At 39.0% G+C, this 19460-nt stretch overlaps 1 protein-coding gene across 3 annotated transcripts in view; it reads right to left on the bottom strand.

Annotated features, from left to right (window-relative positions):
- Positions 1–2727: 2727 nt before the first annotated feature.
- The window catches only part of LOC141503021 (ras association domain-containing protein 2), a 74620-nt gene continuing 57887 nt past the window's right edge, over positions 2728–19460 (bottom strand). For all 3 annotated transcript variants that reach the window (XM_074208108.1, XM_074208115.1, XM_074208125.1), the window contains exons 6-11: positions 19195–19355; positions 18041–18142; positions 15173–15224; positions 12421–12542; positions 6913–7010; positions 2728–2854 (exon numbers count right to left, since the gene is read on the bottom strand). In XM_074208108.1, the coding sequence (XP_074064209.1) occupies positions 2785–2854; positions 6913–7010; positions 12421–12542; positions 15173–15224; positions 18041–18142; positions 19195–19355 (605 nt within the window). In that variant the 3' untranslated portion in view covers positions 2728–2784. The remainder of the gene's footprint in view (positions 2855–6912; positions 7011–12420; positions 12543–15172; positions 15225–18040; positions 18143–19194; positions 19356–19460) is intronic.

The following is a 19460-nucleotide window of genomic DNA, read 5'->3' as shown; positions in this document are numbered from 1 at the left end:
AAAAGTTTAAAATCTGGCAATTTTCTCTTTAAGAAACAAGCAACAATACTACACTAATTCTTGTATTCTAGGAATTTCTTAGCATTCTACCAATTCTGATGGAAGCTAATGCTTGGGGAGCAGGCACTAAATGACCTCCAAGTTCTATTCTGCCTTAGAAACCATAACATAGAGGAAAGAGTGGAAATAGTAGAAGGACCAATTCATATATGGGCTCTGTTACTTAATACTCTGTGACCTTAGGCAAGTCAGCTAACCCTCTCTGGGACTCAGGTTCGTCCTGTATAAAATGAGGGTCTTAGGCTCCATGTGCTCCACGACTTGATCCAATCCTAAATCCCCAGATAACAACAAAAAATTCTAAACACACCAGGAGATATCATTTAAAATGTTGCCTCAGACACACACAGATGATTATCCTTCTTCACAAAGGACAGGGAAGGGATTTCTTTTTTATCACAAGAAGGGGGCGGGGGAGTAAATGTGTTCAATACTATTTAATGATTTTATTTGTTTTTTTAGGTTTTTTTGTAAGGCAATGGGGTTAAGTGACCTGCCCAAGGCCACACAGCTAGGTAATTATTAAGTGTCTGAGGGACCAACCTGAACTCAGGGACTCCTGACTCCAGGGCCGGTGCTCACTGTGACACCTAGCCACCCCCCTATTTAATGATTTTAAAATGGATGAAGCTTAAAACCCTAAAATCTGTGTCCTAGGTTCAAAAGCTCAAGGAGATCCCTAAGTGACAGAAGACAAAGCCCTCTCCAACTTCCTTCCTTTCCTGCACAAAGCAAATATGTCATCCTCCACTTGTCAAGGTCCTGAAGGTCCCTCTTCACAGAAACACACTGTCCATTTAGCATAGAGCAAATTGAGGCTTATTAGATACTGTGACATGGATGGATTTTTCCTAAAAGGAAAAAAAGCCTCTGCTTTGTGAGGATATTCACTTTTGCCACAGAAGCAGTCTTTTTCTAGATTGATAATGGAATAGGAACTTCAGACACTTAATAATTACCTAGCTGTGTGGACCTTGGGCAGGTCACTTAACCCCATTGTCTTGCAAAAATCAAAAAAAACAAAACCAAAAACCAAATGGGGGTGAGGATAAAAATTCTTAGTTGGCTAAAAAAAATGCCTCTCTTCCTTTATTCTAAGTTCCTAGAAGATCCAAAGTACCACTTCATACCTCCCTAACAGTAGTAAGTAGAATTTGGAGTCCAAATTCTAGTTCTGTCACTTACTTTCCATGTTACTTCAAGCAAATTCTAATCTCTTTGGACTTCGATTTCCTCATCTATGAAATGAGGGAATTGGACTTGATAGTCCAACAGACTTCTCACTCTAAATCTTTGATTCTAAAGACAGAAGGGCAGTTTCTCCAGACTCAGTGACTTGGCGTCTCAAAAAAAGGATCCTGAGCTAGAAATTTTGGAGGAAACTTCCTTCACAGTACATATCCCTCTCCAACCTCTATATGTTCACATATGTTCACATGTACTCCTGAGCAGTCTTCTCTATCTGTCTTACCATGAGCTTCAAAGGGCCTTATAAAACATACTGATTGGCACCTAAGAGTTTTGAGTAAGCCCCTCTTACCCAGAAGGTGGGAATGTGCCTTGATTACATAAAGATTCAGTGAATACTTTGGATTAATTGCAGGGAAAGAAATTTGTGTCATATTTATGGATAGCCCATAATGTAATACATACATTTTTGTTTTCAGAAAGGTCAAAATTGCTATGCAACAAATCAAAAGTAAAGGGTCATACCAGTGGTCAAATGTCCAGTTGCTCTTAGTTTTGTCAAACACACTAGGAGCATGGACACTGACTCATTCCTTTCAAAAGGAATTCTGTAAAGGAAACTACTAGTAATAGGTTCGGGGGTACAAAATGAGCCAATTTTTGCATTTCTGTCAGTTTCAACTGGAGATCCTGACCTCAACTATTCCCAAATTAGAGAAGCAAGTATGATGTCATAGAGAGTTATGGGCTTTGAGCCAAAAGACCTGACTTTGAATCCTGATACCTATGTGGCCTTCAATGCTTCCTTCTATACTGTGTGTGTCACAGTTTGACTCTTATAAAATGAGACCAAAACACCTTTAAATGCTATAATGTAAATCTCCAATGGTGCCATCATTTAGAATTAGCATAGCAGGAACCAGGGCATCTGATCAACTAACCCCCTCCTTTAATCAAGAACCTTTATTACTTCTGGGGCCCCTTGTCTCAGCTTGAATCTATAGAAGTACAATCCCCATCAAAGCAATCATTTCTACCAGAGTCATGATCCAGTTGCTGGTTGTTTGGAATTTTTTTGCATGTGAAAATACTATGAATATTCAAAAAAGACCATTCTATATTGATAAGAGGCCCCCTCCACAAATGCATACATACATACATCTCTCCTCTCTTCCTCCACCTATCTCAAGCATACATGTAAATACACTCTCACGCAAGTGCACATACACACACAAACACACAAACATACAAGTAGGTCAAGTCCTCTAGACACCACAAATCAAGATTCTCTTCTAAGGAGGGAAAAGAAGCAGTGATTAAAGAGTATCCAAGAGTTGTCTGCTGGTGCATCTGCTTCTAGGTCCAAGAAGAGAAGGGTGATTTGACAGGAGTTTTGTATTCAAAAAGTCATAGGTTGAGAGAAGAGGTTTACAAGGTCCCTCAAGAGGCCTCCATCCTTCTCCATTTCAGTATTTTCTTCATGTAAACAAATGCATGAAGATGCATCTGTTTTCAGAAGGGCTATGACCTGGCTATTTAGATTGTTGCTGGGCTTTCCGAGATCTCCTCTAACCTCTGTTCGATCATTAATTTGAGCACTGTATATCTGTGAAAAGAAAAATAAAGTATCAGTTGTCGGCTATCTACAAAATGCTACCATCAACTAATTCTTAAGTTTCCAAGAGTAACATGATTTGTGAGAAATTATCCAGACTCCTTTGCTAGCATTGGAACTGGAAAGGGACCTTAGCAACAAAGCTTAAAACAATGCAGCCAAGATTAAAAGGAATGCAGAAAACTGGGAAAGAGTTTTTATAATTAGGGTCTCTGATAAAGGACTCATTTCTTTTTATTTATTTAATTTTTTTTTAAGGTTTTTGCAAGGCAATAGGGTTTTAAGTGGCTTGCCCAAGGCCACACAGCTAGGTAATTATTAAGTGTCTGAGGCCGAATTTGAACTCAGGTACTCCTGACTCCAGGGCTGGTGCTCTATCCACTGCGCCACCTAGCCACCCCCTCATTTCTAAAATGTATAGAGAATTAAGTCAAAGTTATAAGAACACAAGTCATTCTTCATTTGATAAATAGTCAAAGGATGTGAACAGGCAATTTTCAGATGAAGAAATTAGAGATATCTATAGTCATATGAAAAAATACTCCAAATCATTATTAGAGAAATGAAAATTAAAACATTTCTGAGATACTACCTCACACCTATCAGTATGGTTAGGATGACAAAAAAGGAAAATGATAAAATTGTAGAGGATGTGGGAAAACTGGGACACTGGTAGAGTTGCGAATTGATCCAATCATCCTGGAAAGTAATTTGGAATTAGGACCCAAAGGGGAATAAAACTGGATATACACTTTGTTCTAGCCAAAAGAGATCACAAAAAAGGGTAAAGAATCCAGATATACAAATATATTTATAGCAGTTCTTTACATGGTGAAAAAGAATTGGAAAGTGAAGGGATGCCTATCAATTGAGTAATGGCTGAACAAATTGTGAAATATGAATATAATGGAAAACTGTTGTTCTATAGGAAATCATGAGAGTCAGGACTTCAGAATAAACTATAAAGACTTGCATGAACTGATGCTGAGTGAAATGAACAGAACCAGAAAAACACTAAACAGACTAAACAGCATCATGGATGATGATCAATTATAATGAACCTGATCATTTCTGCAGTACAATAATAAAAAATAATGCTAAAAAATTTGTGATGGAGAATACCATCCATATCTAGAAAGGAATTTCAGAACTTAAATGCAAACCAAAGTTTACATTCATCAATTTTTTTTAAAAAAGTTGTCTTATAAATATATTATATTAGTTTTTTCTCTCTCTAATTTTTTTCTTCTTTTCCATCTAGATGTGATTCTTCTTTCATAACATGATTAATAGGAATCTATGTTTGGCCTGGTTATAGATGTTGAACCAATTAAATTATATTTCTTTTTTTATCAGGAGGAGGGGGGAGGGAAGGGAGGGAGAAAATGTAAAAAAGTGATTGTGTAGTTGGAAAAATAAAGAAAGAAAGAAATGGGGGGGGGGGGGAAGGGGGGGGAAAGAAATCATGAGTAGCCAGACTTTAGAAAAGGCTGGAAAGACTTGCATGAACTGATTCTGAGTGAAGTGAGAACAAGAACAACAATAGTACACATTAATGGCAACTTTGTGAGATGGATCGACTATGATGGACACAGTTCCTCTCAATAGTTCAGTGATCAAAGACAACCCTAAGAGACCTGTTAAGGAAAATGACATCCACATTCAAAAAAAAAAAAAAAGAAACAAACAAAACATTACAGAATATGAATTCAGAGCAAAACATGTTATGTTCACTTTTTAAAATTTTCTTTTATGTTTTTTCTTTCTTATTGTTTCCCCCCCCCTTAGTTCTAATTCCTCTTTCACAACAGGACAAAAATGGAAATATGTTAAACGTAATTGTACATGTACAACTTCTACCAGATTGTTTGCTGACATGGGGGGGGGGGAGGTAAAGTGGAAGAAAAATGTGCAGCTCATAAACTTGCACATGGATGAATGCTGAAAACTAACTTTGCATGTAATTGGGGGAAAGATAAAATTAACAATTTTTAAAAATCATTGTCTATGCTTAACATGATTGCATTTATATAACCTATATCAGATTACTCACTGTCAAGAGGAGGGGGTGGAAGGTGAAATAATGTGAAACTCTAAATCATATTAAAAAAATGAATGTTTAAAACTATCTTTACATAGTTTTAATAAAATAAAATGAAAAACTAATAATAATAAAAATCACTGCCTGTGACCAACAAGGGGGTGAGCCCCTCAATCCTTTGCTAATCTGTCTTTGAACAAACACTGTGTCATCAAGCATAAGATAAACCAGAAATAAACTAGGATGATCCAGACAATCCAGTCTCACTAAGGTGACTCAGTCCAGGGAGGAATCAGTTTTGTTTGCTGCTATGATCTTCATCCCAGCTCTACCTAACTGCTTATTAGGACAGCTTAACTCTAGGCTTATGGAATTCCTGACTCAGGTGATTTTCCTCCTTCTTCCAAGATCTTTGTTCGTTACATTTCTCCCCCCCCCCCCCAACTCCCACTCCTGCTTATTAATCATTCCAAGGAAAGAGACATTGCTGGGGGCTCACTTCTTAATTAATGCAATCTTGAGCAAGAATAGACAAGAATATTTTAGATGGGCATATGGGAGGCAGGCCTGGAAAGTGAACATTAAGAGAAGTCACTCTTTCTTGACACGGATATATGCTAAAACTTGCATCAGTGATCTGTGGCCCAGAAGATGAAGAAGATTCCTTCTGGAACATGGGGGTTTCAATGCTGGACAGTAGCAGGGGAAAGAGGAACAGAAGAAGCCTTGAGAAATTCAATGGGAGGAATAAACTGAGAAGAGGAAGGGGAATTTTTATATTTCAGTCTCTCCTCCCTGTATGGAGAGCCCATTCAGAGTTTGCAAAAGTCATCCAACAGTTAAGACATGATAGACCAGGGCCAAGTAGGTACAGGGAATAGACTATAAATTGAAACATAATAAAGCAAAAAGTTCTTATCTTAAGAGTCAGAAGACATAAGCTCAAATTTGGTCTCAGATCCTTAATGATACTGTATTGTCCTGGAATAATCAAATTGTTGAGGGGAATGGACTGGTTGATCTCCAAAGTCCCTCCCAACTTTAAATCTATTCTTTTTTTTTTTAAGTCTTTACAAGGCAAATGGGGTTAAGTGGCTTGCCCAAGGCCACACAGTTAGATAATTATTAAGTGTCTAAGGCAGGATTTGAACTCAGGTACTCCTGACTCCAGGGCCAGTGCTCTATCCACTGCGCCACTTGGCCGCCACTTCTAAACCTATTCTTTAGGATCTAGGACACTATTGAGGAAGGTCTTCAGCATGTTGGGAGGATCCTCTGAGAAAGAAGACAAAGATCCCAACATTACAGGCTGAGAAAGCTTGGTTAGGCTGTGGAAGGAATGTCTGTCTCAAAGCGGGCATGATCCATTCAAAGAGTGAGAAAAAAGCTTGTGTTTTGGTTTTTTTTTTTTTAGCTGTGTGGTCCTTGGTCCCCACTTAACCTCTCTCTCTGTTTTTCCATCCACAAAATGAGGATTATAATAAATAAGCTACTTCCCAAGATTCTTATGGGAAAAGTGCTAATAGAACTTCAACTAATATATTAATGTAATTTACTAATTATGGTAATTTTATAATATAATAACTCTCCATGGGTGTATTTTTTCCAATCAAAGACTGTTCTCAGACACCTCTAGGTCTAGGTGGTGCAGTGGATAGAGCACCAGTCCTAGAGTCAGGAGGACCTGAGTTCAAATTTGACCTCAGACATTTGCCACTTACTAAATGTGTGAATTGGGCACAGAGTTAACTCTCATTGCCTCTCCTCTAGAACCATCTCCAGTCCTGGCCCTGATTCCTATCTGGCCACTGAACCTAGATGGCTCTGGAGGAGAAAGTGAGGCTAGTGACTTAGCATAGCATCCCCTCACTCAAATTCCATGTGCATGTCATGGCATCATGTCATGGCCTTCTTTGAGAACAAAGGACAAGCATCATCACCTGCCCTGGAATGTGCACACAACCACAGAATCAAAGCAGCCCCCCCTCCCAGGGACTCAGGCACTTACTTGCGCATTAGTTTCTTTACTTCTCGGTCTTCTTCCTCTTTGAGTTTTTGAATGAAGCTCTTCAAGACAGGCATCTCAAATTTTATGTACTGGGCCACCTGTGTGGAAGGGTTAGAAACAAAGGAAGAATGTAAAGGTACAAAAGAAGCAGCTGTATGGGTCAATGAATTAAGTGATGGGCCTGAAGTCAGGAAGACTGATCTTCCTAAGTTTAAATCTGGCCTCAGACAATCACTAGTTGTGTGACCCTAGGTAAGTCACTTGACCTCCGCTTGCCACTGGAAAAGGAAATGGAAAAACACTCCAGTATCTTTGCCAAGAAAATCCCATGGACACAGTATGATCAATTAGACAAGACTGAATGGCCATATAACAAAGGCAGGAAAGGTGAGAGAGAAAGAAGGGGAGGAGGAGATAAGTCTGACAAAGAAAACTTCTCAGTTGACATATTAACTCTAGGCTCCCCTGGGCCAACTTCCTCCCATGCTTAAGCAACTTACTTTAGCTTCCTAATCCTCTTAACACCTCTTAAGACAGAAGGTTCAGGCTACTATCCCTTCATTATGCTGTCACAGACTTATCTTGTACCTTATTTCTCTTCTGACTCATTGACTCTGAAATGAAACCAAAGCATCTTCCCCCAACTGGCTGAGGGTTAGTCAAGAAAAAACACAAGGCATAGCCTCCCTCAATCAGAAATCCCTCTGTCATTTCCTTTAAGGGTAGAACAAATACTCAAAATGGGGGTGGGTGTGAGAAGTAAAGACAATAGAGGAATACATTTGTCCTGACATTTATCAGCTATATGACCTTGGTCAAATTTTACTTTTCTTGAGACTGTCTTCTTCCACTAAATTGGGATAAGACTAGGTCATATGGATCACCCCTGGAGAAAATCCTGCCCTAGGACTCTGTTCTTCTGATTGGTGACTCCCACTCCAGAAATAATATTTTAATAAGTACTTCTACACATGCTTCACTTTACCACAACTAGACTCATTCTCTACTTGAGAGAATTTCTTCTACTTGAATACCATATTACTATCCTTCCAAAGTTACCATTGCCAATCTTTCACATATTCCATCTCCTCTTTATGTGTAGTCATTCCCTATTAGAATGTAAGCTCCTTAAGGAAAGGGACAATTTTATTTTCTCTTAATATTGTGCCAAATAAATGTGACAAAGAGACAAAAATATATTATATATATATGATATATATATGTGTGTGTGTGTATCATAGAAGCATGATCCTCAGATCATATATGCATATATATAAAACTATATCTAGTATAGCTGCATGTATGTTTACACACATTCTATATTCAAAGGTATGTGGATAAATACATATTGCTAGGTTTATAGACACATTTATATAGATATATAGTCTCAAATATATATATATATAAAATATAATTGATGATTTATAAACTTTAGGTGCTTGATAAATGTAAAAGATAATGACAATGATGATGGTGGAAGAGGTGGTAGTGATAATGAGTGATTGATTTAGATTCAAAATTTAAAACTAGTATTCAACTTTGTAGTATATATAATTTTCCTCTACAACTGCAGGTGTATTCTCCTAGAATATTATATTGATTCCTCCCATTGGACAGAAAGTGTCCCTAATCTCTTGAAGTCTGGGCCTGGTAATTTTTTTTTTTTAGGTTTTTGCAAGGCAAATGGGGTTAAGTGGCTTGCCCAAGGCCATACAGCTAGGTAATTTATTAAGTGTCTGAGACCAGATTTGAACTCAGGTACTCCTGACTCCAGGGCTGGCGCTCTATCCACTGCATCACCTAGCCACCCCAATATTCTTGGTAATTTCTACTAAGTTGGGTACAGTGGAAAGAACACTGAATTTTAAGTCAGAAGACCTGGATTCAAAATCTGCCTTTGACACATCCTCTGGGCCAGTCAGAAACTCTTGATGTTGGATACAGCTCTTAGACTCTAAGATACCCACTTCTGATACATAGCCATGTCCATTATCCTCACATCACCCCCTCCCCAAAAGGATTATGTCTGTTGTCCAAGAACCAACCTAGCAAATGCTAAGAGAGAGAAGCATCCTTGGAAGTTTGGTCACCAGGAGATGAACTTTTTCAATCACAGCAACCCATGGCCTTGTCCACTAAGACAAGGGAGAAGAGGGTTGTAATCTGTGTCCAGGGAGGATCACAGATACAGAGCTGGAAGGACCTTTGGGATGACCAAGTCCCATTTCTCTTTTACAGATAGAGTAACTTAGGTTTGGAGTATTTAAAGGTTTGCCTGAGGTCATGCAAGGAGTAAGAACCAGAAGCAGGATTCAAACCCAGGCCATAAGATATCAGATCCTATGCTTTATTCCACTGTGTCACCACAGGGGAAAGTATGACCACACAGGTAAAATTATGGGTCCTGAACTCCACCTCTCACATGGAGTCATGCAGGGTCATGTCCACTTTCTTTCTCCTTGCCATTCCAGAATCATATTCAACAGACACTACAAGTTGCCCTTCCCTCACTTGGTTAAGAGTCTGGTTACTTATTTCTAATCCTATCTGTGATGTGTCTGAAGGATAGTTAGGTGGTACAGAAGAGGGCCAGCTCTGAAGTCAGGAAGACTCATCTTTCTGAGTTCAAGTCTGGTTTCATATACTTACTAGCTGTGTGACCCTGAGCAAGTCAACTAACCCTGTTTGCCTTAGTTTCCTCATCTGTAAAATGAGTTGGAGAAGGAAATGGAAAACTACTCCAATATCTTTGCAAGAAAACCACAAATGGGGTCATGAGGAGTTACACACAACTGAAATAACTGAATACCCTGATTTGTCATGGTCTTATAGGATAGTTATAGTACAATGTATATACACCCACAAACACACACACACGCACACACACACACACACACACACATGCATACACACACACACACACATATATGTTTATAGACACATTTATACAGATATATAGTCTTATTTCTCTTCTGACTCATTGACTCTGAAATGAAACCAAACCATCTTCCCCCCAACTGATTGAGGGTTAAGTCAAGAAAAAACACAAGGCATAGCCTCCCTCAATCAGAAAGCCCTCTGTCATTTCCTTTAAGGGTAGAACAAATGCTCAAAATGGGGGGGGGGGGATAAGAAATATAAACATATATATATATCAGAGAGAGAGAGAGAGAGAGGAGAAAAGAGCTCTTGGTCAAGAGCTTTAATATTCCCAGGCTTCAGTTTCAGTTTCTTCATCTGAGAAGTAAGGAAATTGAAGTAGAATAATGGTATCAAATTCAAATTGAAATAAGAGCCACTGAATCATTTGTAAGGATCCCTGGGGCCCATTGTTGACTAAAAAGTCACATTTCAATATTATCTATTGTTTATTGTATTATATTTTATTATTCATTTTATTATATTTTTTTATTTTGATCATCTTCCATTCTATGGCCACAAAGTATGATGGACAACTCACTCACATCCGAGTACCCAAGCAGAATTCTAAAACTTTGAAAAATCTGGGATTTCACAGGCTCATACAACTTAAAAGCTAGAGAGAACTTTAAAGACTATCCCCAATCTAGAAATGACTCCAGAGTCCATTCACTCCAACCCCCTCTTTTAACAAATGACCAAAATGAAACCTAGGGAGGGGAAGAAATATGCCCAATATTACATTGTAAGTTAGCAAAGCACAACCTGAAAGCTAGCTCCTCTAGATGAAATCTAAATCCAGTGTTCTTTCTACAACCACTGCTACTCATCTTCATTTATACTCGTTCCACTAAAACTTGTGGTCCTTCTCTCTCTCCAGCCCCACTCCCCACCTCAACCTTAGCAGCAAATATCATGTGCTGATGTAGTCTAAAGATTCATCATCCTGTGGACTGCCTGGTGATGAGCCTTTAAAAACTGAGCCAGGCTGGTCCTTCTCTAATGGATGCACATTCCATACTGAGTCCATAACTAAAGTCTGTCCAGTGTAAAAGGATCTGTTAGAGTTAGGCTTTCCAAGCATAGCATTCAAGATTCCAAGGCTACCTCCATGCTACTTTGACAATTCAGAAATGGATCTCAGTGGAATCCCCAATAGATGTAGGAAGGAAAAGTATGTCAGCATTAGGAAGCTTTCTGCTTCCATGTCTCAAGATGAACAGCAGGGGGCAAAAGAAAACTATTTTCCAAAAGCTTCTCCATGAAGCAAACCTGCAACACAAGCCAACATCATTTTGGATTCATTCACCAGCAAGATAATGAACACTATTCCCGAGGGTCCAATCCTGCCACCGACAGCACAATAGAGTAAGACATCTCAATAGGATATCCAACACAGTCTTCGACCCTGCTATTTATTCACTAAGAGCTTGGGGAGCTTCATATGAACTGCCTGTCCAATCCACTTCAAGCACTGGGCTCATCTACCCAATGGTTCTGGCCATGGCTTTGCCTTAAGGAGAATCAACAATGCCCTGGGATAGTATTTTGTTGGAATCCACCTCCCATAGTAAGCACAAGGGTTTTGCAACAAGGAAATCTGGAAAGCCTTAGAGGGCTTCCTGGTGCCAAAGGACCAGTCAAAGAAAAGTTACTTAGATTCAATTAATTACACGGAAAACAAGTAGAGTCATCCTGGTTGGGCGAATGGCAAGATGTGTGTGATCTCTGTCCTAGAGCCTCAGGGCTGTTCTCCTATGCAGGCACCAAGCCCAACCCCAGAGCACAACCTGTGTCCTATTAATTCTCTGCAACTGTGACAGCCAGCTGGACCTAGGTGATAACTGGCAGGACTAGCTTGCTAAGGAAGGATTATTTTCAAGATTAAATGAGGTAGATGTAAAGACTTTTAAAAATACAGTGCACTAATACTAATATATATATTATATATAATATATATATATATATGTATCTAGGTACACACATACACACACATACACTCATGATATTTTTTTTGAGTGAGGAAAAACTCCCTGACCTTTCTGTCATTGATTTCAAATCAATTCACTCACTTTTGAGCAGGAAATAGGCTTAAAATGTCCATACCTTCTGCTTTTCTCCCCATCTTCTTTCATCAACCAAAGTGGTAGATGGGGAAGGATTATTCTAGTTTCATTCATAAATTGGCATAATAGAAGACTGATTGTGAAGTAAAAAGATCCTGTTTCCAAATCCTGGCTATTTATTATCTAGATGACACTGGACAAATAATAGCCTCTTTAGACCCCAGCTACAAGTAATTAGACTTGTTAACCTCAAAGATCCCTTCCAGTTTTGAATTCTAAAATCCCAAGTTTCTCTTCCTTAGACAACTCTCTTAAGCCATCCTATATATTTACCCACCTGGTTTCCCTCTTCACTCTGGTCTTCAGCCCTATGAACTACCCAACTTGCAACTGCTTCAAGAATGGGAGGGAAAAGGACAGTTGGAAAAGCCTTTCCTCAAAACACATGAATACAAAAACTTGGAGATGAAATTCAAGTCAATAACCTGCCACAGGTCCAGTGACCTGTCCAAAGGTAACTCACATCATAGGTGACCTCTTCCACTTGGTCCTTCTCCATAAGGAAGACTTTAGAGACCTGTTCACATGGGCCTTGGAGGATTCTGGCAATCAGGGGATAATCTGTGACCTTTAGCTTCTGTTTCTCTGGAATAGATAATCATAGGGGCAGTCATCCCTCTGTGCACAAAGTTTCTCAGTTCAGTCCCATCTTCTGAAGCTTCCCCAAGGTAACAATGACTCATGCCTTCTTAGGACAATCTTGAATGGACCCTGGGCAAGTCACTTAACCCTATCTGCCTCAGTTTCCTCATCTGTAAAATGAGCTGGAGGAAGAAATGGTAAACCATTCTGATATCTTTGCAAGAAAACCCCAAATGGGGTCATAAAGAAAAACAACTGAACAACAATGAGAAAAATGGGGATAACAATAGTACCAACTTCGGGGGGGGGTGTTGTAATGAAAATCAAATGAGATCATATGTGTAAAATGCTTAATCTTAAAGGGATATGTAAATATTATCTATTATCTTATTATCACTATTAGCTAATGTAAGTAGTCAGCCTATAAGTAATGCAACTCTTATTTTCTCAGATTTCTTCCATCTCCTAAGTCTATGTATATCATGTTGTCTCCCCTATTGGCTTAGGAGCTCTTAAAGGTAAAGAACAGTTTTCACCTCTTTGTTTCCCTAGTACTGGCATACAATAAGCACTAAATAGAAGTTTGAAGGCCTAATTTTTTAAACAATCATGTATAATCAAAAGTTCCTCACTTTACAGATGAGAAAATAGAAGCCAAAGAAATAAGTATAGAGTTGGGATTCAAACTCATGTCCTCTGATACTAAATCCAGGGGTCCCTCTCTAGGACATCACTATACTATTTGGGGGGGGGGGGGTTAGAGTTTTTTTTTTTGTAAGGCAAATGGGGTTAAGTGGCTTGCCCAAGGCCACACAGCTAGGTAATTATTAAGTGTCTGAGGCCTGATTTGAACCCAGGTACTCCTGACTCCAGGGCCGGGTACTTTATCCACTGCGCCACCTAGCCACCCGATCACTATACTATTTTGAAGAGCCAAAGTTGTACTGTCTTCCAAAATAGAGGACCATACTCCACAGATGCTATCAGGACTCAACATGTTCCTGGAGTCATCTCCTCTTTGGTCACCAACCTCAAAAAATATCTACAAGGTATACAACAAAAATCAACCCTATACTTTATAATTATAATTTTACTTTAGTCTACAAATGCTCTTCTCCCCAGCTTGATCACTAGACTCCATTCATAGTAGATTTGACTGATTTCTAAAACCAACTCAATTCATTTCATTAAACATTTATTAAGTGCCTAGTGTATACAGGGCCACTCTGTTATTTGCTAGGGGAGACAGGAAGTCTTTGAGAAGCTTATACTCTAACAGGAGATAAAAATTCATACATAGATAGCTAGAATACACAATGTTGGAAGGTCATACTCCAATGAAGCTACCAGGCTCAAAACATTTCTGGAATCAGCATATTAAGTGCATTTGAATGATACAAAATAGAGGGGAGGTCTAAGGAGGGAAAGATCATTAGGTACTAGAGAAGGCTTCATGAAACTATTTAAAAAGACCAAAGTGAATATAACAAAAAACTCAACAATAACCTAGACATTTTTTCAATTTTGGGGGTGAGGAAGGAGAAGCAAGGCAGTCGAGGTTAAGTGACTTGTGCAAGGTCACACAGGTAGTAAGTATCAAATCTCTGAGGCCAGATTTGAACTTAGGTCGTCCTGACTGCAGAGTGTTTTATCCACTGTGCCACCTTAGCTGCCCCAATAACCTAGATTTTTTAAAGACACACAATGGAAGTCAAAAAGGACAGGTAGTAGGGGCGGTAAATACAAATCTGGGGGGGGGGGGCAAAGTCTAGGAGAATAGCATCAAGCACACCAAAGCTCAGAAAGAGGAGAAGTTGATGAAGAAAGCTAAGGACAAAAAAAAAGCATTTGTATATGAGCTGAAGGAATTTAACATGGAAAAAAAGAAAAAGATGGCATTTCATTCATTCATTTATTCATTCACAGCCAGAGCAAAGTCAGAGATTAGAAAGCTCCTGTTTGGGGGGAGGAGGGTAAAGAACTACCTAGTTGAACTGCACAGAGGAGGGGGAAAAAAACATAAGGAAAGGTTGGAAAGCTAAGGTAAGACCAAAATGTGGAGAGACAAATTCTAAAGGATGGAGTGGTAACTTTATCTACATAGAAGCTAGCAAGGAAGCTTAGTTTTCTGACAAGCTCACTGTTTTGTGTGTGTGTGTGTGTTTTTGTGTGTGTGTGTGTGTGTGTGTGTGTGTGTGTGTGTGTGTGTGTGTGTGTGTGTGTTTTGTTCCCTTTGCATTCTTCTTTTGGACAAGGATAGAGTCTTTGGGTAACAGACATGGAGGGGGTACAAGATGGAGCTCATGCACAGAGAGCTTGTGCTCTCATTGGTCTTCCACTCCAGAATCCTGAGCTGTTCTAAGTCCAGGAGCCCGGGGCTTGAGCTCTGGAAGGCATCCCTAGCTACTTCTCACTAAGGTTTCTTGTCTAATTTAAATTCTTTGAGCTACAGAGTGATGTGGACAGATTTAAATATATAAAACGAAGACTCATGACCATTAAGGAGCTCAAAAGGACAAGTCCTAACTACAGACTTGGATATAATTTTACATACATAGTCATCTAAAGAAATAACAAGCAAAGTAAGAAATGCTACTTCTAAAAAGTTGACTTACAAATATTTTCAAGCTTACCTCCACTGGTATGAACAATATATAAAGCAAATTCCTCAGCAGAATTCTCAATCTGGAAACAAAGCAAATATTATCAAGAAGGATTGTTAATAAAACAATATATATTTATTTAAGCACCTATCATGTACATTTAGTTGTTTTTTTATGTAACCATTTGATTTAAATTCCCTCTTCTCCTATTTATTATCTTTATTATCAAAAACCTTTATTATCTTCATTATCAAAAACCCTTAACATCATTCTCCATTCTCTCCTTTCACCCTCTATTTTTCTTCTTGATCTCATCCTCTCTCATTTTCTCCAACAGAATACATTTTATTATCAACTTTTCCCTATCAACTGATACTTTCCCCTAATACTTTCAAATGCACCCATCTTTTAAAATCTATACTAGATTCTACCACCCCTTCAAGAGATTTTACTATATCTCTTCACCCATTCTTAGATATTTTCCTTGAAAAAACTCTGTTCACTCTACCACACTTCCTCTCCTCTCACTCTTAAACTCTGCAATCTGACCTCCAATCTCCTCCCTCAACAGAAGCTTAATTCTCAAGGATTTTATAATCATCAGATCTAATGATCTTTCTCAGTTTTCATCCTTTTCAACCTATCTACTCAATTTGTCATTATTATCCACTTTCTTCTTCTGATAACTATTTCTTCTTTAGGTTTGCAAGTTCCTCTTTCTGAATGGACAATTGCTCCTCTGTCTCCTTTGCTGGCTCATTATACATATGACACTAGCTAAATGGGTGTCTTTTCCAAGATTCATTCAGGTATTTTTCTCCTCTCTTCTCTTAAATTTTCTTCTGTTCTCGTTTCTTCTTTTCTCTATTTTCTTCCTTCTCCCCTTACCCATATGTCTCCCCCTCTTTCTCCTCCTCCTCTCTCTGTCTCTGTCTCTCACCTCATTAGCTCCCATGGTCTTAACTGTCAGATCTATGCAGATGATTCACAGATAAATACACAAATAGAGATAAATGTGTGTATATGTGTGTATATATATATATGTAAATATATACATATGTATACATATATACATATATTTGGTATATCCACACATAGACACCCCAGCCTTTCCCATAAGATTCATATTTGCATCACTAAGTATATATTGAACATTTCAAAATGGATGTCCCATAGACATTTCATATTCAATTTAACTTAAAATGACTTCACTATCTTTTCAGGGAGTAACTAGCAACACAATGGATATGGATTGGGTTTGGAATCAGGAAGAACCGTGTTCAAATGTTCATTTATTCAAATTATTAACTGTTTAACCATGGGAAAGCCACTTAATTTCTGTTTCCCTCAGGTTTCTTAACTGAAAAAAAAGAAGATAATAAAACACCACCTACACCTCCCATGAGGAACAAATGAGACAATATTTGCAAAAATCCTTTAGCATAGTGCATAGTACACAACAGGTACTTAATAAGTGCTTATTCCCTTCCCCTTCCCTTTTCACCCTGAGTACCAACTTGCAGGCTAGTCCCTTTGAAAACACATATTCCCAAATATGTGCTTCACTACTATTATACTTTAAATTTGATTCCCCTTTTCTTAAAGATCTTTTTCATACACAATACATATGTATACATAATATTTATTTGTACATATGTGTATATATAAACATGTATAGATATAAACACAGATATACATGGTGGGGGGGGGGTCTGCCTATATGGAAAGTGCGCCCTGATCTAGTTGTATTGTTTTGTAGCAACTGTTCTTGCTATGCTTTCTCAGTAAATTTCTTTTCTAAAAGTTACTAAGAGTTCAATTAGTGGCTGATTGATAATGAGAAGTCCTCAGGGGATGGGGGGTGGGAGGGAGGGATTTCCTGAAGTTAGTCTCTTCTTCCATCTTGTTCCTGACTTCTTCCTTTCCTTCCCTCCTGCAACTCCTCAAGGTTATTCCTGAGGGTTACTCTTTAAGGGTAGTAATAAGATCCAAGTTTATGTAGGGATTGAGTCCAGAGAGGATGCAATACTTATATACATACTTGTCTTCCTCATTAGACTGTAAGTGGCTTGCCATTTTCTTCTCCAAATCATTTTACAGATAAGAGAACTAGGGCAAAAAGAGTTAAGTGACTTGCCAAGGGGTCTACACAGCTAAAAGGTGTCTAAGACCAGATTTGCACTCAGAAAGATGAGTCTTCTTGACTCTAGGTCTGACCATCTACCCACAGCACCACGTAGCTTCCAACTACACTGGTGTAATTGATAGAGGACTGGAGTATGGAATCAGGAAGAACTGAGTTCAAATATGACCTCAAATACTTATTAGCTTTGTGACCCTGGTAAGTCATTGAAACTCTGGATCAGTTTTCTCAATTGCAAAGTAAGATTCATAAAAGGACCTCCCTCATACAGTTGTGATCAAATAAGAGAATAATTGCAAATCAATTAGCAGAGTGGTCGACAAGTAATTTGGGGCTAAATTAATGTATGTCTCCTTTCTAGAATAGAGTGTAGAATCTCAATATTTTGACTCTACAATCTCTATCTGCCTTTGAAGGAGACCACTTGGCTATGGCCCTGACTCTACCCATGAGTATCTCTTGGCAATTCCAAACACTGCTGTGATACTTGTTAAAAAACCATTCCATGAGGGGCAGTTAGGTGCTGCAGTAGATAGAATACTGGCTCTGGAGTCAAGAGGACCGGAGTTCAAATCTAACCTCGACACTTAATAATTACCTAGCTGTGTGACCTTGGCCAAGTCACTTAATCCCATTGCCTTGCAAAAACAAACAAAAAATATCCATCCCATGAGCCTCCTTCTGCACACCTCTCCATCAACCATTGACCACTGTCCAGACGCTATTGGTAAGGACACCTCTTGAAGATCACTCACCCTAAATTTATTGAGCAGGAGCTTGAGGACCTGGGGTGTTGTCATGGTGCTGTTAATCCTGACATTGGTGACGGAGCCATAGGCCGGAGTGAACACAGATGTCTGCCAAGAGAAGAGCATACTACTGCAGTTCTCATTAGAGTCCAATGATGGGGGAAGGAGGACAAGGATGGGAAAGAAGGGAGGTCCACCAGAAGGTCTAGGATTCTGGGGGCAATGCTCTATTGATTAGGGCTTCCTGGGAAACTCCCACAGGACCAGGAGAACCAGACCAAGCCTAAGAGACATCCTAAGGGTTAAAGACAAACCAACCATTAAATTTAATTGTTTATGATAGAGACAAATGGTTGTGTAGACTTCTGCTTCTCCTTATTGTATCATCATAGGGAAGGAATCTACAGGCTACTTAGCAGAGTAACTATAGAAACTTCATTCATTCTAGAAATCTGGATTCCCTATGTGGCTTGCTTTTTAACAGAGGTCTAGAGAACCTAAGGGGCCCTAACTTTAATATTCCTTTCGAGTGATAACTAAGTATTTGGTAACCACCCCAAAGGAAGAAAGAACAGAGAGTGTCCTTCTCTTTTGACTATAAAACATACCATTCTTGTGACATTTTGTCATACAAATTGGCTTCTTGGGCAACATTAATTCCAATAGAGAGAACAGATGGGGTAGACTGTCAAGGGCTGATTCTCTTATTCTAACTCATTTGTCCTTCATTGCCTTTTTCACTTTATTTCAGGCAAACTTTTCCCAAATGTGCTCCTCCATTAACTACCTACCTTGTAGAGGGATTGACACAAGGGGATAATGTATATAAAGGATGTTTTTAACAAGGTATTGGTGGTTTCTCTGAGGACACCTTACTAAATATGCCCAACTATCAGTAAAGTGGTGACTTCTGCAATCACGGTGACCAAAATGGTATCCTTACATCAGTTTCATTCCTAAGCCCAAGTTGGAAATATCTGAGCAGTAGCTACATCTGCTCCTATCCAACCTGACAGTTCAAAATTCAGGAAGTCAAGTTATTCTATCCATGGACCCCATGCTCTTCTTCCTTTGAAGAGGACCATTCATCCATAGTCCTGACTAGCTACCCCTTGTCTTAAGATACAACTTCCTTCTACTTGCTCATTCTTCTACTCTACCTTGTGGTTGTAAAAGTGGCCATTGATGGAGAAACGGTGCCGCTTGATGCGCCGCTGGTCACTAGGGGTGCGCACATTGCCACGGCGCCGAACCCCAACGTCACTGTGGGTCCTCATCAGCTGAGGAGTGTCTTCTTGTAGGGGCTTCAGATCTCTGGTACCTGGGAGGGAAGAGACATATAATGAGTTCGACCTAAGGATCTGGTCTCACTAGAAGCCATCATCTTCATTCAGTCACAGCCCTTGGTTGGCCGCTGGTCATATTT

The sequence above is a fragment of the Macrotis lagotis genome, chromosome 1 (assembly GCF_037893015.1).
Source record: "Macrotis lagotis isolate mMagLag1 chromosome 1, bilby.v1.9.chrom.fasta, whole genome shotgun sequence".
Lineage (NCBI taxonomy): Eukaryota > Metazoa > Chordata > Mammalia > Peramelemorphia > Peramelidae > Macrotis > Macrotis lagotis.
This window is presented reverse-complemented; position numbering and strand designations above follow the sequence as displayed.